At 34.5% G+C, this 19,051-nt stretch overlaps 2 protein-coding genes across 2 annotated transcripts in view; one reads left to right on the forward strand and one right to left on the reverse strand.

The window, feature by feature from the left end:
• LOC115885864 (methyltransferase-like protein 22) overlaps window positions 1-19,051 on the reverse strand; it is a 118,965-nt gene that overhangs the window by 55,840 nt on the left and 44,074 nt on the right. The window lies entirely within an intron of this gene.
• LOC115885862 (protein scabrous) overlaps window positions 6,824-19,051 on the forward strand; it is a 45,964-nt gene continuing 33,736 nt past the window's right edge. Inside the window, exon 1 of the mRNA XM_030904884.1 lies at window positions 6,824-7,206. Coding sequence (XP_030760744.1) covers window positions 6,884-7,206 — 323 coding nt within the window. The 5' untranslated portion in view covers window positions 6,824-6,883. The remainder of the gene's footprint in view (window positions 7,207-19,051) is intronic.

Genomic DNA, 19,051 nt, shown 5'->3' on the forward strand with positions numbered 1-19,051 from the left:
AAAAAAGTGTCCATCTTTCAATTTATAAAATCTCATGCCCAAGAAAAGGAAAAAATAATATATGAATATGGTCTACTAAAGAGGTAACTATTAACATCCGAACCCCTCATACCGACAAAATGAACAGTAACAACGCGAAAAAAGTAACATATTAGAAAAAATGATGTACAGAAATATCTTATATGTGAGGATAGTTCATCTACCTGTGATTTGGATACTATACATTTGGAAGATTCTGTCAGCAGTAATTCTCCTGAATCAGAGTAGTTACGATCTATGCATTTTGTTGTCCTAAAGTAAATTTATAGTATCTTTTAAGTTTTTTTAAAATTAAATAACATTAATGTTTCTTTTTCATTAAAGAAAACATTTTTATCTTATATTAGGCGTATATTATAGGAACTGCTGTTCTAATGTTGTTTCAATTTTTTTTTATCACAGGAATTATTTAATACTATAACTTATCTATATCTATATATATATTATATATACACCGTTTTCATACTATAACTTATTATTTGCTTAGATGGAACACAGCTCCGATTATTATTATTTATAAGATTTTTTTCATAAACGTGGACTAAGAACATCATCATTTAGTACAATGAGAGCACTCATCATTTGTGTCAAATAAACCTAGTTTGAATAAATTGCTTACAATAAAAGAGAAGTTTTGGATTTTAGTCCTCTAGAGCCATATGTTCGAAGCACTGTGAGACGTACTGTAAAAGCAAAAGCAAACCATTTTGAATTATCCACTTCATCTAAACCATGCAGTTCCTGATTTGCATTTCTTTTGTTCCCGCTGGAACTGGCCTATTAGATTACGCATTATTTCTCAACTTTTCTAATAACACACACTATGAAATGAAAATCGCTGTCATTTTATATGGAAAATTATAAGTGGGGAAATGTCATTTGATCGTCATTTCCAAAGCCAACTGGACGGGAGGCTGACGGACGCAGTTTTTTTTCGATCATATGGTATTATTGACCAATAAATAACAAACCAATATCAGGGCCTACCACACTAAGACTCTGTCGCGCACGTCCCTGAAAATATGAGCGGCTAAAATAGAAATTTAGCAAGTGTGGACGCGTTGTTTCATGTTACAATAGCAATGTTGCACAACATCTTTTGATCTTTACCGACTACAAATGGATAACATCTAGCAAGTTATATAGCATCGAAATTTGCTAAATATAACTAAAAAATATGTAACATGTTATATAACTTTGCTATATAGCAGTGTTATATAGCAAGTGTGGACCGTCCTTAACGACCATCTACCAGATTCCCATATAATAGAGTATAATTTTTGGATGATCTCTGTACCTAGCTCTCCCATCGCCTGTAGTATTATCCACACCACGTGCCTTTGAGCTATTTAATAACTTGATAGCCTTTTCTATTTCAGTCTTCATTATGACTTGTTCTTTTTCTATTTTAAGTGCGAGTGTATGCGAATTAGCTGGTTCAGGGTTTTTATATAGCTTCTCACAATCTTGTTTCCATACTTCAGCTATACCTTCTGGACACCGTCTGGTTTTTATTATTTATTATTATTTGTGTCCGTGGTTTGAATTCCCGAGCGAGGTATCTAACCTTGTCATATAATTCACGCGGTTTATCATTTGCATGGTCTTCCAACTCTTTACATATTCTTCCAATGTGATCATTTTTCAGACAATCTACATGCCTTCTTTATATCCTTATTTAGTTTAATTTTAACGGTCTTTTTTATATGATTTAATATACATTCTACATTCTACAAAATTGAAAACAATCTACAAAATTGTTGAAAAAGAAGGAAGTTAGAAGTGCCACGCCCTTTCTAATTTGAAGTTCAATAAGTTTACTTAATCGGCAATGAGTTACATAGAGGCTTTTTAATTTTAGCTTAGCCACTAGCTTTTTAATTTTAACAGCCGGGTGGTCGGGGTTCAAAGATATTAATAAAAGGGCGCCACGAGATTATACTCTATGAACTCGGCAATAAAGATGTAACTAATAAGTAGACTTCAACACTAACCTCGAACTGTTGAGTGCAACTATCATGAACTTCAAATATTACTATAATTCGTTAAACATAAGTGACTCTAACTTAACTATGAGACTAGACTGTAAATAATACTACTAAAAATATTTAAGCAATTTATTAAAATATTAAAAGTTAATATTTAAAAAAATGGAAATGAATAAACGTTGAAAAGTAGAATAAAATTTAAATCAAGAAAACTAACTAAAAGTATGATGTCATAATCCCCCTTACTTAAACTAAGTAATAATATCCTGGTGGATTACAAATATCAAACTAAATCTAAACTAAAATTGTACAGTCTTACTCTACTCGATGTGATATTGAAAACTTCCTCCGGCTGAGCTACGGCTTATAGCTACAGGGTTGCTACGGCGGTGTACAGCAGCTCGGGGTACTGTCACTAGAGCCCTTCAGCAAATGTACAGGCAGGTGTAGGACTTCAAAAGGTGAACATAAAAAACCCTAAATAATATTGGTTATCTTAGAAAAGAGCCTCAATTTTAGAACAAGGACTATCACAACGTGTAGGAGTTAATAAAGGTAATAAAGAGGGACTAATTAGATCTGAACTTTACCTCAACGAGGGTTTACGATGTCCAACGGTCTACACACGGGCATACAGGAACGGATGAATTCTGGACTGTTCTGTGCTGTACAGTCTGGATCGGTCTTCTTGCTCTACAATTACGAACAACCAAATAGGACTTAAGAAAGATAACACTCAACTAATCTTTACACCACGTGGGCGTGGAAAGTCGAAAACCAGACAACAATATGAACAAAAATCAGTTGAGCATTGACTTAGATAGGCAGGAAGATATATAGCATACCTTGGAACTGCTCGGGGACTTCTTGGGCAATCGGAATATCGGTCAGAAAAATTTGGCTATTTAATCCCTTACGGAAATTGGTCGATGGTCCATGTAAATTCAACAAAATCCAACCACGTCTCTGACCAAATGTGTTTCGCAAGCTTAATCCTTCTTTACGAAAACCTGCTATTCACCAACATGGAATGCTTCACGAAACGGCAGCCAGTTCTTCACGACGATATTCTGACGGTGGATACACAAGAAGCGATGCAAGGATTCGATTTCCTTCACAAAATCAGATTTCAACCCGAAATCTCCCTTCAGGATATAGATAGAGAACTATATCTTGACTAGTCCAACTCACAAAAAGGCATAAATAAAAACCGATGTTCTAGAATATTTTATCCTCAGCCATATTCCATATGCGGTCAATGAACGAACTAAACTCAGAAATTCCACAATTAAAAGAACGAATTGCACACTGTGATCCACATCAAAAATAACCAATTTAACCACGAATTTTATCTGATTAATTATAAAATTTCAATAACCAAAACCAAGGATAAATAAATCCAAAAACATCTGATTTTGATCTGACAGTGACAAGTGACGGAGGTGATGATCAAAGGTATAGAGAGATGGACAAAAAAGCCTACTACTGCTAGTGTGCCTGGTCCAGTGACAATATTGTGTATCTATAACTGTATATCGCGGTGTATATCGGGTTGCATAATTGTAAAATTTAAATAAAATAATATTTAACAATAAAATTATAGTAAACATGATGCAAAAATAATAGTTATTTGCGATAATTTATGAGCTAGCACACAGAGGTCGTTGCGAGGAAATTTGACTGTTACAGAAGACATAAAAATCTGACAAAAATTTTAAGGTGGCGGACTTTTTTGCCGCCCCGTGTATCTTCTCAGAACTAAGTCAACGTCACTAGATATAAGTATTCAGAAATATTGGTTGTTTTATTACACTATTATACGAAGACCCCACAGTGGAAGCTAAAACACACACATTAAAAGTAGCTTATAATACTTAACATTCTCAAAAAAAATCATCTACCTGACAATGGTCTCGTCAAAATTTAGATTTTAGATTAGCCCGAAGAAATTAACAGTCCGACATCTGTTTACATTTTATTTTGGTAACTTTATGAGCTTAAGAATTAATTTTAATCGTTATCTTGTAATTATAATTTTAAAGATGGATCAGTTTAAATATGGAGGTGAATGTTCTTAAGAGTTTTATTTGTTTCAATTTACACCAACGCGCTTCCTATAATATTATTCTTACGATAGATTCAATTTTACTGTCAACTTGTAGTAAATGTTACTCTCACTAGCGACTGCTAACAATTAGTAGTAAAAGTCAGACAAATTTCTTTAAAATACGACATTCGCAGGTCCAATGCTTAGTTTTTTTCTTCTTCTACATGTACCATCTCCATTTCGGAGGTGGGCTATCATCATAGCTATTCTAACTTTGGAAGCTGCGTCCCTAAATAAGTCAGATGATGTAACGTTAAACCATTTTCGCTAGTGATGGGATAACGCAAGCGAAAATCCGCTCGAATACTCGATTATTGAAATAACCGACATTGCTCGATTATGAACGCGCGACGAAAGCAAGCGATGCTATCGAGCGAATTTGCTATATACATTGCAGATTGACAATATTTTATCAGTATTTTTGGTAAAATATCTTCAAACAACAGATTATTCTTTTGATTGGGACCACATTGTTAATAATTATAGGACTATACGACGTTATCTGTTACACGTAACTGTGTGACAAAACTTTACCACCTACATCGACAAAGCTTCGATTTATGATCAAGCGAAACTACTCGTCGCTCTTCGCTTGTCGCTTGCCATTATCATCGAAAGAATATGCGCTCTGCGCGCGCAGCTTACTTCTTGGCGTTACGGATACAAGTACAAGCGACGGCGAAAAACCGTATATTTAAATACAAGCGAAATTTTACTCGAGAGATCGATTATTGAAATCGCTTGAAACTCGAGTACTCGATTATTAAAGTTCATCGGATTTTCCTATCACTAATTTTCGCAGGTTCCTAAGCCAAGATACTCTTCTCTTTCAAATAGATCTTTTACCTATAATTTTTCCCTGAATTATGAGTTGGAGGATCTCATACTTTGAACCTCTCATGATGTGGAGATATTGATTGTTTTCTTCTTTTTACTCCATTCTTCTCGGGACCTCTACATTGGTCACATGCGTTATTTCAAAGGCTTCGAGTCTTCGCTCTATGCGTTGACGGTCCAAGCTTCTACAACACCGTACAAGAGGACTGGGAATACATAGCACTTTAAGCATCAGTATTCTCAGCTCCAAGCTCAGGTCGCGGCTACAGAGAAGCTTCTTGATCTTCACAAAGGATTGCACGGGCCTTCTCGATTCGAATCCTTATTTCTGAACAATAATCTACGTAGCAGTCAACTTGAATGAGAGGTACATTTTTCTATTTGTAGACAAAGGTAAACTAACAAACAAAGTAAAAAAACAAGGTACACAAACAAACAAACAAAAGATAATACAAAACATTATACAAATAATATAGTCAGTCGTATTGTTAAAATAAACATTTATAAATGTTTACAATGTCAAAGAACAAAAAAATAAAAATAATATTCAAAAATATTTAGCTAGTTTATAGTAAAATATCAATGACCTCTAAATAAATTCATTTCGATGTCATTAGTAAATATAGCAATAGCAAACACTAGACCAGTGTTTACAAGATCAAATTCGATTTTCAAAATATAACTCATTTACGGCGTAGAAAGCCTTGACTAGTAAATAAGAGTTCAATGCTTTGCGAAATGAAAAAAATGATGTTATGGATTTGATTTCAAATGGCATGGTGATTGTGAATTTTTTCGAGTTGTATAATATTGAACTTTTAACTAACTCTGAGCGTAGGTAGATAAAGATCTTGCTTCGCGTTCCTGAGTGGATAAGTGTGAGATGGCCTTTCTTGAGAAGCTGATACATGTTTACGTATTACGCAAACGGATTCAAATATAGGAAGAGTCAATATTTTTAATTCTTTAAAAAAGTCCCGGCAATGAGTTCTGCTGTTTAGTCCCAGTGAATATCGAACAGCTCTCTTCTGGAGCTTGAAAATGCGGTCAAATTGAGTCGCACAACACGTACCCCAGTGAGTAAGTGTCAAAACGAATGACAATGTCAGGAAATAAATAAATAAGTGCGGCAATTTGACATTTTTTACAGCAGAGCTACCGCCTGAATACCTACAGAGCGAAATTTAAATTCCAGTTAGTCAGCACGGCGCCGAATATGTCCATGGTTGGCAACAATGAATTTAAAAATCGCAAGGTTAATCACGTGACTAAAAGTTTATTCGGTCTGAACTGTATGTATTGTTTTCACTTTTAGCGCGTAGGCTATATATTGTATCGAATTTCCCTTCAGAGCTTTCATACTATTTAAAATCGTAAGTCAGGGAATTCAAAGTGTCTTGTTTTTCAAATTAATATTTTTTTATTATTAGTATTGAGTATTTTATATTCCCATATTTATTTTAAATTTATCTCCATCCAAAAAAAAAGGAATATATCAGTCCCTGTGTCTGGATATCATTTTTCATTATAATCAGCGATCAAGGGTTAGACTGTTAGACAATTAAAAAATAAGAAATACATTAACTACTGATTCTATTTTGCATAAACCAAATTAAAAACTTTATCCCGATCGAAGATCGACTCGAAAACTGCTCGAAACCAACCGAAAATACCCCAATAAAAATACCACTAAACGAACACACGCATCGCGTCTTTTTCACCAAAACACCTGCCCCATCGCACAACACCTTTTCATCTCTACCTCTCTCCCTCTGGCCCTCGTCCACCCTCGTATCTCCATCTCGCTCCCCAACATCATAAAACCAAACGGCTCCCCGAAGAAGCGACTCAGTCTGTCGTTAAGCTCGGCGTTCGAAAGGTCGGAAAAAATACCAAGTCCGGCAACAACACGATGCTGCCCATTGTACGGTACGCGGCGGCGTACTGCGTTGTTGCCGTTTTATGTCGCGCGGCTGTAGTGGCAGGTGAGGAAGATGCGGTATACGAGGACCGGTCTGAAAGTAGCGATGCGTACGAGGTTACCGATGAGTCGGAGAGGCGGTTTTCTCGGAAATTCGTGGTGAACGATTACGATCTGAGCGTGCTGAGTAAACAAGTGAAGGCGCTGGTGGAGAGGAGGACGGAGGATTTGAGGAGTATCGAGGAGAACGTGAGGAAGACGGTGTTTAATGGGCCGGAGGTGGAGGAGTTGAGGGACCAAGTTCGAAGTTTGAGGTGAGATATTTCTTTAAAAAAAAGCAACGTTTTAATAATACCTTACTGTTTTACACAAGTCATTTAATTCAAATCGATAATTTTGGTCAATAATTCTATTAGTTCTTTTTTCGGGTTATTTCTTTTATACCGGGCGCGTCTCAAAAGTAGCTCACCCCTATAACTTTCTTATTTTTTCAGATAAAAAACCGATATTTGGTATGTTAGTATATGAGATAAATTAGGATTGATTGACGTATTCAATTGTTTCGGTCACTTTCCGTTTCACCGGAAATGACTAGAACTTTTGATTTTTAAATGGTACCTTCGGTATTTTTTTACTTTATTCGATGTAAAATGATACTCTGAATAGAATGACATATCATATGTCAACTTTTGATATATTCGCTGAAAAACAAATTGTATTTTATATTTCAATCTAGAGTTCCATAGTACTAAAACACTAATTTTTAATCAAGGAGCCTTGGAAAAATACATTTGATTGTCTAAATGTTTTCAGTGCCTTGTCTTGGCCGGTTAAAAATGCCTAAATCGTATTTTTAATCATATCTCAATTTTTTTTAAAGGGAACGAGGGGGGCTCATTAACATATTTGGAAAAAGCATTTTTTACGAATAATTTGATACCACACACTTGGTATTTCGAGTCAAATTGTCGTTATGAACCGCATGTTACAATTTCAAATAAACCATATACGAAAATGTCAAAAGTTGATTTATGATATGTCATTCTATTCACAGTGTCATTTTCTATTTAATAAAGTAAAAAATACCGAGGGTGTCATTTAAAAATCAAAAGTTGTAGTCATTTCCGGTGAAACCGGAAGCGACCGAAAATAATTGAATATGTCAATCAATCCTAATTTATGTCATATATTAACATACCACAAATCTCGTTGTTTAAAACAACGACAATCATAACAACTTGTTTTATCTAGAAATAATAAAAAAGTTATAGTGGTGAGCCACTTTTGAGACGCACCCTTAATTGTGTAAATGAATTGTGATACATTACTTTTTCGAAAAACTACATACCGGGTGTTTTTCAAAAGTGGTTCACACTAATTTTTTACTTTTTCAGACAGAACAAATCGAAATTTTGCAAGCTAATATACGACATAAATCAGAATTGATTGACGTATTATATTATTTTCGGTCATTTCCTGTTTCGCCAGGAATGACTACATCTTTTGATTTTTAAACCGTACTCTCAATACTTTCTTCGATAGAACATTCTCACATTCTGAATAAAATGACATCGCAAATGTCAACTTTTGACATTTTTATGCCATGGCAGTGTCAGACAACAATTTGACTCCATAGATAAAGGAAATAAATTTAGATTGGAAAGCCCGTCAAAATATATAATTGTTTTGGGTCGCGACCGTTGTACGCGATCTGGCGCTGCTATAGCGGTTGCCAAGAACAACCGCAAACAATAACAGAAATAATTTTCTCTTGTCAAAGTCAGAATCTTCAAAAATTATAAAATCTTTTAAAATTTAAACCGCCCTAATTGAAAAAATGCTGAAAAGTGTTTAAAGTGTCCATTCTCAAAGTAATTATTGCTATATTGTTAGTTTAATTTAAATTTTTTTTAATTTAAATTTTACTTAGTGTGTTGTGAACTCTGAACTGCAAAAACCATCGTGGATCGTGGCATAACGTCCAATGTTTCATAGGTATTTCACATACATGTTCTTATATAAAATAAAGTTTCTTCTATTCAACACACTGTATTTTATTTATAAAATTAAAAGAAAATAATAATAAATTTGAATAAATAGTATTTGGCGACATAATTCCGGAACAAAACCGAACCGATCCGAAATTATCACAAACTTTGGATCGCGACCGTTGCAAGAATAGCGCCAAATAGTGTTTACATTCTCCTTATGGGCACTTTCCAATCTAAACTTGTTTTATTTATCTATGTTTGATTCGAAATACAAGTGTGTGGTACCAGATTATTTGTAAAAAATGCCTTTTCCAATGTGATTTATAATTAAGAAAAATCGTATTCTTAATAATTAATCGTATTCGGGCCTCTTTCAAACGGCCAGGAAAAGTCACAAAAACATTAGACGAACAAATCTATTTTTCCAAGGCTCCTTGATTAAAAAGCAATAGTTTTAGCACTGCCATGGCACTACTAGATTGACATTTAAAATACTATTTTTTTAAGTGAATATGTCAAAAGTTGAACTACGATATATCATTCTATTCAGAATGCCATTTTCTATCAAATAAAGTAAAAAAATATCCAGTCTTTTTTTTATCTAAATCCAATCCAAATTATTTTTTTATCTGAAAAAATAAAAAAGTTATAGGGGGAACCACTTTTGAAAAACACCCGGTATAAGGATAACCTAAAAATTCCAAGACAAGATGGGGTGGACATTTGCATCTAAAAAATTACGAACTTTAATAAACTGTGCACTTCCGTACTATAGTTACCATTTTGTAAAAAATGGGGTAGTTAAAAGTTTTTGAGACAGGAAACTTGACTGATATTGAGCTAACATGAGTCGTCCTCACTATATTCAAGGTTTTAAATTCATAAGTTTACTACATTTTTCTGAAAATACTAAAACGGTTTAAAACTTGTTTTCCAATTTAGGTTGATCAAGTTCCTAAAATTTGGCACACAGACAGGTTATGTAATAAATTATTATCCATTATTTATACGTTACATACGTTATCTTTAAAAAATCTCGCGATTTTCTCCATCAATCATCTCGGTACTTATTTTGCAGTTATGAAATATCTGAAATACTTACGGAGAATTTTTATATACCTACTGTTCCTGTTTATTACCAGATTATAACAGATTTTCAAATTACATAAAATATTATCTGTAAAAGATAAAGAATAATATCAAATAGATGTTTAAATAATAGGTGATTAGTTACTAATGAAATAGGTGAAATAAAAAGTAAAACGTGTTCTTATTATTAACTTGAGTGAATATAAAAGAAAAAATTATTGAAATAATAATGGTTAATTCTTTTCTGATACCTGCAATGAGTTAATGTTTTCATTTGCCATGGTATCAGTGCAAATTATATCATGTCATCTGTCGTAGTCTCATAGTGTATTCGGTCTTTTTATGAAGATCCTAGTCACTTCACTAAACTTCACTAAACTAACTACCCTATCCGACGCACACTGGGGTATTTGACATAGATAGTTGATCGAAATTTTTTTATGTAGACCTTATATAAATTATTGCTATTTTCAATTAAAGAAGAAATAATATGAACAAAACAAAGGATAATTCGTCGATTCTAAAAAAAGAAAGAAAAATCACTGTTCCAGTGTTTCCACGGTCAATGCCACTAATGCCAGTAGTAATATCGCAACTAATACTACTAATGCTACGATCCGCGAGCAATGCCCATACCACTAAAGTCGCTACTAATGCCAAATTGTGCTATACTGCTAATGGCACTAATACGATCGCTTTGTACACAACAATGCCATCGCGGTTTACACCTCGCATGAGTATATCACTGATTGGCAAATTGAGGAAACCAAGAATGTTTTTCTCATTTTATCAGCAAAGTCGCAAAAAGTCGCAGTATTTTATTTTACTGTATGAAAGCCCAATGTTTACTAAGTAAAACGTATATAGACAATATGCTGAATTCTACGAAATGCGCAACTAAATCTCTAAGTATAATAAAAATGTCACAAATTTAATCAAATTTTCTGAACGCCTAACTTTTAGTTGCAAAAAAAATCGTTAGTATAGAGAATATCAAAATAAATAATACGTTTTTGTAGAATACATACCTGCAGCTTGCTGAGCCATTTTCAATCAAAACAATAATATAAATGTAAAAAGAGCACAAGAACAACAACAATTTATAATTTTAAACATAAAATTTAGCCATTTACCTCTTTTCTTCATAAAAAGACGAAATACACTGGGAAATTGGAACAACTTTCGTTGCACGTCATCAATGACACCATGCGTCGGTTTATGGACTTTGCTGGTGGTCGTATTATGATGTGCAATGAAAGTTATTTTAATTTCCCTATTTAAAATCAATATAATAACAGTAAATTAATAAAATCATTACCTATATTATACGAGTAGCATTTTAGAAATCAAATTATAAATACGAACTCAAGATAACCTATATCACAAGTACTTCCGTAAACATTGCTGTTTCTATAAATTTGTAATTTTTTGTTATCTTAAATGCTGTTTTTTAAATTTATTTGTTCTATACTACGTGTTTTATTAAATAGAGGGTGTAAATGGATAAACGCAACAAAAATTAAGGGAATATTGATTTATTAAAATTAAGAGAAGTTTTTCACATATTTTTTTTGGATTGGCGTTATTTATTTCTTTATTTATTTTTACCTGACAGACACGAAGTACAATGAAAACTTATTTACAATCAATAACATAAATTTAATTAAAATAAATAAAACTAAGAATCAAACCAAACCTAAATACTCTAAGGTATTATAAAAAAAAGTAATAAATAAAAATACTAAAAGTACTCATTCCAACGGGACCTAACTGTTAAACATCAACAAGGAAAGCAAAACAAAGGTTGTCCAAAACAATGTCCAAGGTTTTCAAGGCAAAAAAGCTCTAAAGGTTTCCTGTAAATATACTACTTGGTTATTATAGAGTGAAACAAAATCACAGCATTACACAAGTTTTTCAAAAACGATTCACGCTAAAAAGTTAATTAAAGAATGATCAATGGATTATACGGTATACAGGGTGGACAAACAACTTCTTCACTTTTAATAATGAGACGACCAATCAAAAGTCTAAGGTACTTCTAGAAGTCTCACAAACGTCAATTTTTCAATTATAGTTAGCGTTTAAAATCCCAATTATTGCATTAATCATTAAATGAAAAATTATTATTAAGTCACCCGTCTAGCCGATACCGGTAACTAGATATTCAATTATTTTGATAGAGTTATTGAAATTATAGATATTATTTTGAAAGATATACTGGGTGGTCCGAACTGTATTCCGGAAACTTCGGCAGCATATTCTGCAGATAAAAATAAGTAAAAAAGTTCGTATAAATAAATGTATGTCCTAAAATACTTAGTTTCGGAGATACAGGGTGTAGAAGTTTCATTTTTATTTAGATTTTTTTCAAATAATTTATGAAGTAACGTAAATATTTGGATGAAAATTGGTGTCTGGAAGTTTTTTTGACATAAGAAATTTGATTTTGATGTCAATATGACTGCTACTTGTAGAAGGCGCCACCTACATATTTTTAACTGGTTTAAAGGGTAATAACTTTTAGTCCGTACTTTTATAAAACTACTGAGTAAAGAAATTACTTTAAAAGGTCTTTGTGGAAAAATCGCTACTGGTTCTCGAGATATTTGGAATCGACATTATCAATACCTGTCATCAGTGACATAAACGAAACATGTTAAATAAATAGTTATTAGACTGAAATCATAAATTTGAAATGTTTTTGTGCCAAAAGTTCAACAGAAACTGTTTTATCATCATTTATTAGGAGACAAATTTATGATTAATTTAAAAAAATAAAAATTTCTCGAATTTATTATTTCAGTCAAATAACTATACTCAACGCGACTCAACGTGTTTATTTTTGGTCGATAATGATATGTATGGACTATTTGCCTTCTAAATATCTTAAGCACGGTTACTCGTAGCGATTTTTACCAATATACATTTTTTACGTAAAAACAGGTATATTTTTTCACTCAGGGCTTTTATACAGGTACGGAAGAAAAGTTATTATTTTTCAAAACAGTTAAAACACACGTAGGATGCGCCCTCTACAAATAGAAGTCATATTGACATCCAAATCAAATTTCTCATGTTAAAAACTCCCAGACACTAATTTTCATTCAAATATTGACGTTACTTCTGAAGTTATTTGGAAAAAAATCGAAATAATAACGAAACTTTAACACCCTGTATATCCGAAACTAAGCATTTAGGACATACATAGGATATACGAACTTTTTTTACATATTTTTATTTGCAGAATATGCTGCCGAAGCTTCCGGAATACAGTTCTGACCACCCTGTATATTTTCCTAAAAAGAAAATGAGAATATGACCTTGCAACGCAGTTCTTCGTGAGATCTCATGTAAAACAAAGTCAGTTATTTTAATATGTCTCTTGAAGCACATATTTAACAACTTTGTTAGAAATGGTTATCTAATCAATTACTTATCAACATTTGTAATGACCGTATCAATATTAGATACCTTTATTTCCTGAATAATTATAATGAATTAGAATAATCCATCACTTCGATTATTAAGTTAATCTAAACAGTGCACTTAAGAATAAAGTTATTTTAATTAAGTAGAATATGTTGGCGTAAAATTAGATTATCCTATATTTTATTTACAGTATTATCCTAATTAATTTTAAAACTTTCAGCCATAATTGTTACCCCATTATTAGAAATATGAGACATTTTCATTTGGAATAGCATTTTTTTGCCATGTTGGCGAAACTCGATATGAAAAAGAGGGTTGGGGCACACCAATGTTGGCGATTAGGTCAACTAAGCGACAAATTGCTTATTTTGTAGGGTTTCTCAATTTGTCTGGTCCCCCTCTAAGAAATAACTCGAAGATTTTTCTCATATATAAAATACCGCGCACATTTTCAGAAAAAAAGATATTGAAAAATTCAAAATTTTTCTGTATATAATATACATTTAGATGTATAAAAAGTATTTGAAGTATTCTCGCTATGGCTGATTTAACTATCCGGGTATTTTTCAAATAATGTAACTAACCCCTATAACATTTTTTTATTTTAACAGATAAAAAAATGAGATTTGGTGTGTTAGTATAAAACATAAACCAGGATTGATTGACCGCGTACAATTAGTCACTTCCTGTTTCACCCGAAATGATTACAATTTTTGAGTTTTAGCTGGGACTCTCGGTATTTTTTTGTTTTACATGAACAGGGGCGGATGCAGGCATTTACTTTAGGGGGCGCCCAAATAAAAATTAATGTAGAATATGATTTTTAGGGCGCTATTTTTAATCGAAAAGCCTAATATTCAACCCAATTCATAGATTTTAGGGGAGGCCTGGGCCGCATGGGCCCCCCTCTGTATCCGACACTGTATATGAACACAAAAAATGAGGAATGACATACATCAACTTTTGACATTCTCAATTTTAAAAAAATAGCTTTTTAAATTTCAACCTAGAGTCTACGGCTGTGTTAAAACCATTTATTTTTAATCAAGGAGGTTTGGAAAAATAGATTTGATCCTCTAATGTTTTTCGTGTCTTCTCCTGGCTGGTTAAAATATGACGAAATCGTATTTTTAATCATAGCTAATTTTTTTCAAATGGAACGAGGGTGGCTCATTAGCATATTTGAAAAAAGCATTTTTTACTAATAATTTTGTACCACATACTAGCTATTTCGAGTCAAATTGTCATTAGAAACACATCAATTACACTCTAGATTGAAATTTAAAATATTTTTTTAAGAGAAAATGTTAAAAGTTGACATAATATGACAATACATTATATTCAGAATGTCATTATCCAAAGAATATACCTAGCTAGAAAAAGAATACATACATACATACTGCCATTACTCGCTGACGAGTATTTGACACGCATCAGAAGATGGTCACGCAAGGCGTTTTCTTTCATGAGCCTTTCTGTGACTGAAAAGCCCAATACGTGATGTTATTTGTCTACCGCACTCCGGACATTCAAAAATCTCATTGTTTTGTTGCCTCTTAACTTTTTGGTTCTCGCTGTTAACTGAGTTTACAATTCTTCTCCATTGAGTTCTATTGTGAGCTGCTACTTCCCACTCATTCTGCACATTAATCCCCTTTAAGTTTTCGTGGAAAATGTCCTTGTACCTTTTGAGTTGTCCACCTGGCCTCCTCTTACCGTCTACAAGCTCACCGTAAAGCAGTGATTTTGGTATGCGGTTTTCTTGCATTCTGCATACGTGACCAGCCCATCTTAGTCGGGATTTTGTAACCATGACTTCAATACTCTCGCAGTTAGCTTTTTCAAGAACCGATACGTTTGAGACGTGATGGAACCATTTGATTCTTAAGAGTTGTCTAAGGTGTCTCTGTTGCAGCTTTTTTAATGCGTTCATGTGTCGGCGGTACGGCACCCAGGTTTCGCTCCCATATAACATAGTGGGGATTATTATTGCTCGGTACACTGCAAGTTTCGTTTTTGTGCTCAGGTCATGGTTGTAAAAAACCCTGTCTTTTAATTTCCAGAATGCTCTTGAAGCGCTGCTAATCCTGTGCTGAATTTCAGAGTCGATATTGGCCTTTTCCGAAATCAAACTGCCGAGATAATTGAATTCCGCTACATATTCCAGTAGTTCTTCTCCGATTTTTATAGCATTGTTGTGATCTTCCGGGGGAGTGCACATGATTTTAGTTTTGTCGATGTTTAGCTTAAGGCCCAAAGCCTCGTATGCCCAGGTATATGTGTTCAACATTTCTTGTAATTGCTGTACAGTTTTTGCAACTAGAGCGCAATCGTCAGCGTATTGAAGTTCTGTGATGAATTTTGTACGTGTTTTTGCCCTGAGTCTTTTTATGTTGAACAGACCGCCATCATATCTGTTCTAATGCCCAATCCTCTCTCCTGCAGTTTGCTGTCCACTATAATGGAGAGCGCTGCCATGAATATGTTGAATAGGAGAGGCGCGAAGACACATCCCTGCCTAACTCCTGTATTTGTTAAGAAGGGATCGCTCAGCGATCCATGATGTGACACTCTTGACTTGTTGTTGTTATGGAGGCTTTTACACACTGTAAGGAATTTGATGGGTACTCCGAACTTTGTCATAATTGCCCAAAGTGCATCTCTGTTCACAGAGTCGAAGGCTTTTGTTAGGTCGATGAATGCAACATAAAGTTTAGACTGCTGTTTTTTTACTTTTTCCAGTAGTTGGCGGATGGAAAATATGGAATCGGCGCGGCAGTGCCGCGGTTAGTGCGAAAACCCGTTTGCGATTCTGGAAGGATTTTTTCTATATGTGAGTGCAGGCGGTTTGACATAATTTTTGCAAGAATTTTTCCTCCGATAGCCAAGAGTGAAATTCCCCAGTAGTTTCCGCAGTCTGATGCACTTCCTTTGTTCTTATATATTCACTATATTTGCATTGCAAAAGTCCTGAGGCACCTCTCCGCTTTCCCATATGACATCGAAGAGAGCCTTAAGATGTCCAATAAGTTCTTTACTTGCACACTTATAGATTTCCGCCGGAATCGCGTCACAGCCAGCTGATTTGTTGTTTTTAAGCTGTTTTATGGAGACCTTTATTTCCTGTTCTGTTATTGGGATATCTAATACATCGAGGCTGTTATACTGAGGTATTGTGTTTAGTGCTTCTATATAGGGGTTATTTTCTTGGCTGTAATGCTCTTTCCAGCGGTTTCTGATTTGCTCTTCCTCTTTTAGGAGTTCGCCATTTTGTGCCATGATTGGGCAGCTTGTCTTCTTGGTTGGGCCGTATACTTCTTTTACAGCCTCGAAGAATTTACGGTAATCGTGATGCGTGGCGTACTCTTGAATCTGATTAGCTTTTTGTGACCACCAGTTATCCTTTAGTTGGCGTAGTTTTCTCCGAAGCGTGTTGTTGGCTGCTTTAAAGTTGTCTACCAGCCTTGGGTTGTGTGGATTTGCAGTGACTGCTTGATGTGCTCTATGCTTTTGTTCCAACAAAGCCTGTATATGAGGTTGATTTTCGTTAACCAGTCTGGTTGTTTCTTTTGTTGGACTTTCCCAGAACAGCTTCGCTGGTTTTATGAATCGCATCCCTTAATTGTGTCCAGCCTTGTTCAGCTTCCAATATTGAGATTGAAGTTATCGGTGGAAGTGATTCTTTGAGGGCTTTCCGGAGGCGTCGGCGGTATTGTTGTTCTCTAGACCCCTATGTTCAATCTGGTCATGTTGTTTTGCTTTTTACAGTGTGGATGTTTGGGTTTTAACTGGATTTTCATTTTGAAATTAAAAGCCGGTGGTCAGTGCCGCATTCGGCATCTATTCTGGCTTTTGTGAGTCTAACATCTTTTAGATGCGTCCTTCGAACGATTACGTAGTCCAATTGATGCCAGTGGCCTGATCTGGGATGTTTCCAGGTACCTTTAAACTTGTCCTTCAACATGAACCACGTATTGGTGATGCAAAGATTATACTCTGTGCATGTTGTTAATAAGCGTTCACCATTGCTATTTACGTTTCCCATACCATGTTTTCCCAATACGTCAGGCCATATTTCCTGTTGTTTACCGACACGGGCGTTAAAGTCACCTAGCAAGATAATTCGTTCGTTCTTCGGAATTCGTTGGAGAGCATTTTGTAGAGTTTGGTAAAATTTATCCTTATCCTCAATTTTAGCGTCTAGGGTGGGAGCGTAGGCACTAATGATGTTGACGTAAGTTTTGTCTGATATGGGATACCTTAGGGTCATAAGGCGTTCGGAGACACCAATAGGTACTTCTGTTAATTTGGTTGCAATTTCGTTCTTGATTGCAATGCCTACGCCATGAATTCTCCTGTGTGTTGCGGGGTGACCCTTCCAAAAGAAGGTGTAATGCTCCTCAGTGAGACTACCCTCATCCGGAAAGCGGGTTTCGTTAAGAGCGGCAACATCTATATTTAGCCGGTGGAGTCCCTGTGATACCTGAGCTGTTCTTCTCTCTGGTCGATTTGAATTTTTCTTGTCCAATAGAGTGCGGACGTTCCACGCCGCAAACGTGAAACATTGATGTTTTTTTTTCTCCGATGATACGCTCGTGTAGGCACCCCCTCGCGGAGATCAGATTGAGGGGGTATTTTACCTCCGGATGATGATTTTGTCCCACTCGAATGTTCCATCATTGATGTGTGTAAGCTGCGTGAAAAGGTTTAACTGTGACGGTTACGCTGCCGCACAGTTTTGGCTGCAACTGTAGCACGGGATGGCTGTCACAGTGAGGACCGCGACGATAGTTCCCTTGTGCTACGTTCTCGGCCGGCTAGGAGCAGTTCACTACTCCTCTTCCCCAGAAAGATGGTGGGTCCGAGGGATATATATAGGTTATACCGCCTATACTCGGACGTCAGAGCCTCGTTTGTGTAAACAGGGTGCACCACGTGAAGGTGAGGTTGACTTTTGGGTAAATGGTTTATGGCAAAAATAAAGGATTTACATTATATTTTTAGGGCCGCAAACAAAAGGAATTGTCTAATTAAAACACATATAACAAATTATAGATAGTTTGAAAAACGTTTTGATAATCATTTGATAATATTATGATTGGCGCTATGACAAAGACTATATTTTTTGAGAATTTGACAATAGTATGACAAAATGGCCGTTGGAAACTATAGAAACCAGAGAATAGGTGCATTAAAGAAATGCTAACATCATGTTAAAAAATGGAAACAGACGCCACCTGGTGTCGCCTGGCAGTACTAGCTAAATTGAGGGGAATTGGAGGGGCGGGGCTTAAAAGAGGGGAAATTTTAAAAAAAATATTTTTATAAGAATCACTGACTTACTGTTTAAAGTTAATAAACATATTTTTTATTACTTTAATATAATTTAATGTATTAAAAAATATGTCTATTAACTTTACACAGCAAATCAATGATATTATTAAAGGCTTATTATTTTCAGAGAAAATTCCATAGTAAATAAATTACACATTAGTAAACAATATCATTTATTTTTTAGAGCTGCGATTTATATTACAATAATATTGAAATATATATATATTTTTTTAACAATGAAAAAGAATATCCCGGAACCTGAAAAAGAAAGATGATCAATTAATAATATATGATAATCAATGACTTAAATTAG

The sequence above is a fragment of the Sitophilus oryzae genome, unplaced genomic scaffold, assembly GCF_002938485.1.
Source record: "Sitophilus oryzae breed Bouriz unplaced genomic scaffold, Soryzae_2.0 scaffold_465_pilon_pilon, whole genome shotgun sequence".
Taxonomy (NCBI): Eukaryota; Metazoa; Arthropoda; class Insecta; order Coleoptera; family Curculionidae; genus Sitophilus; species Sitophilus oryzae.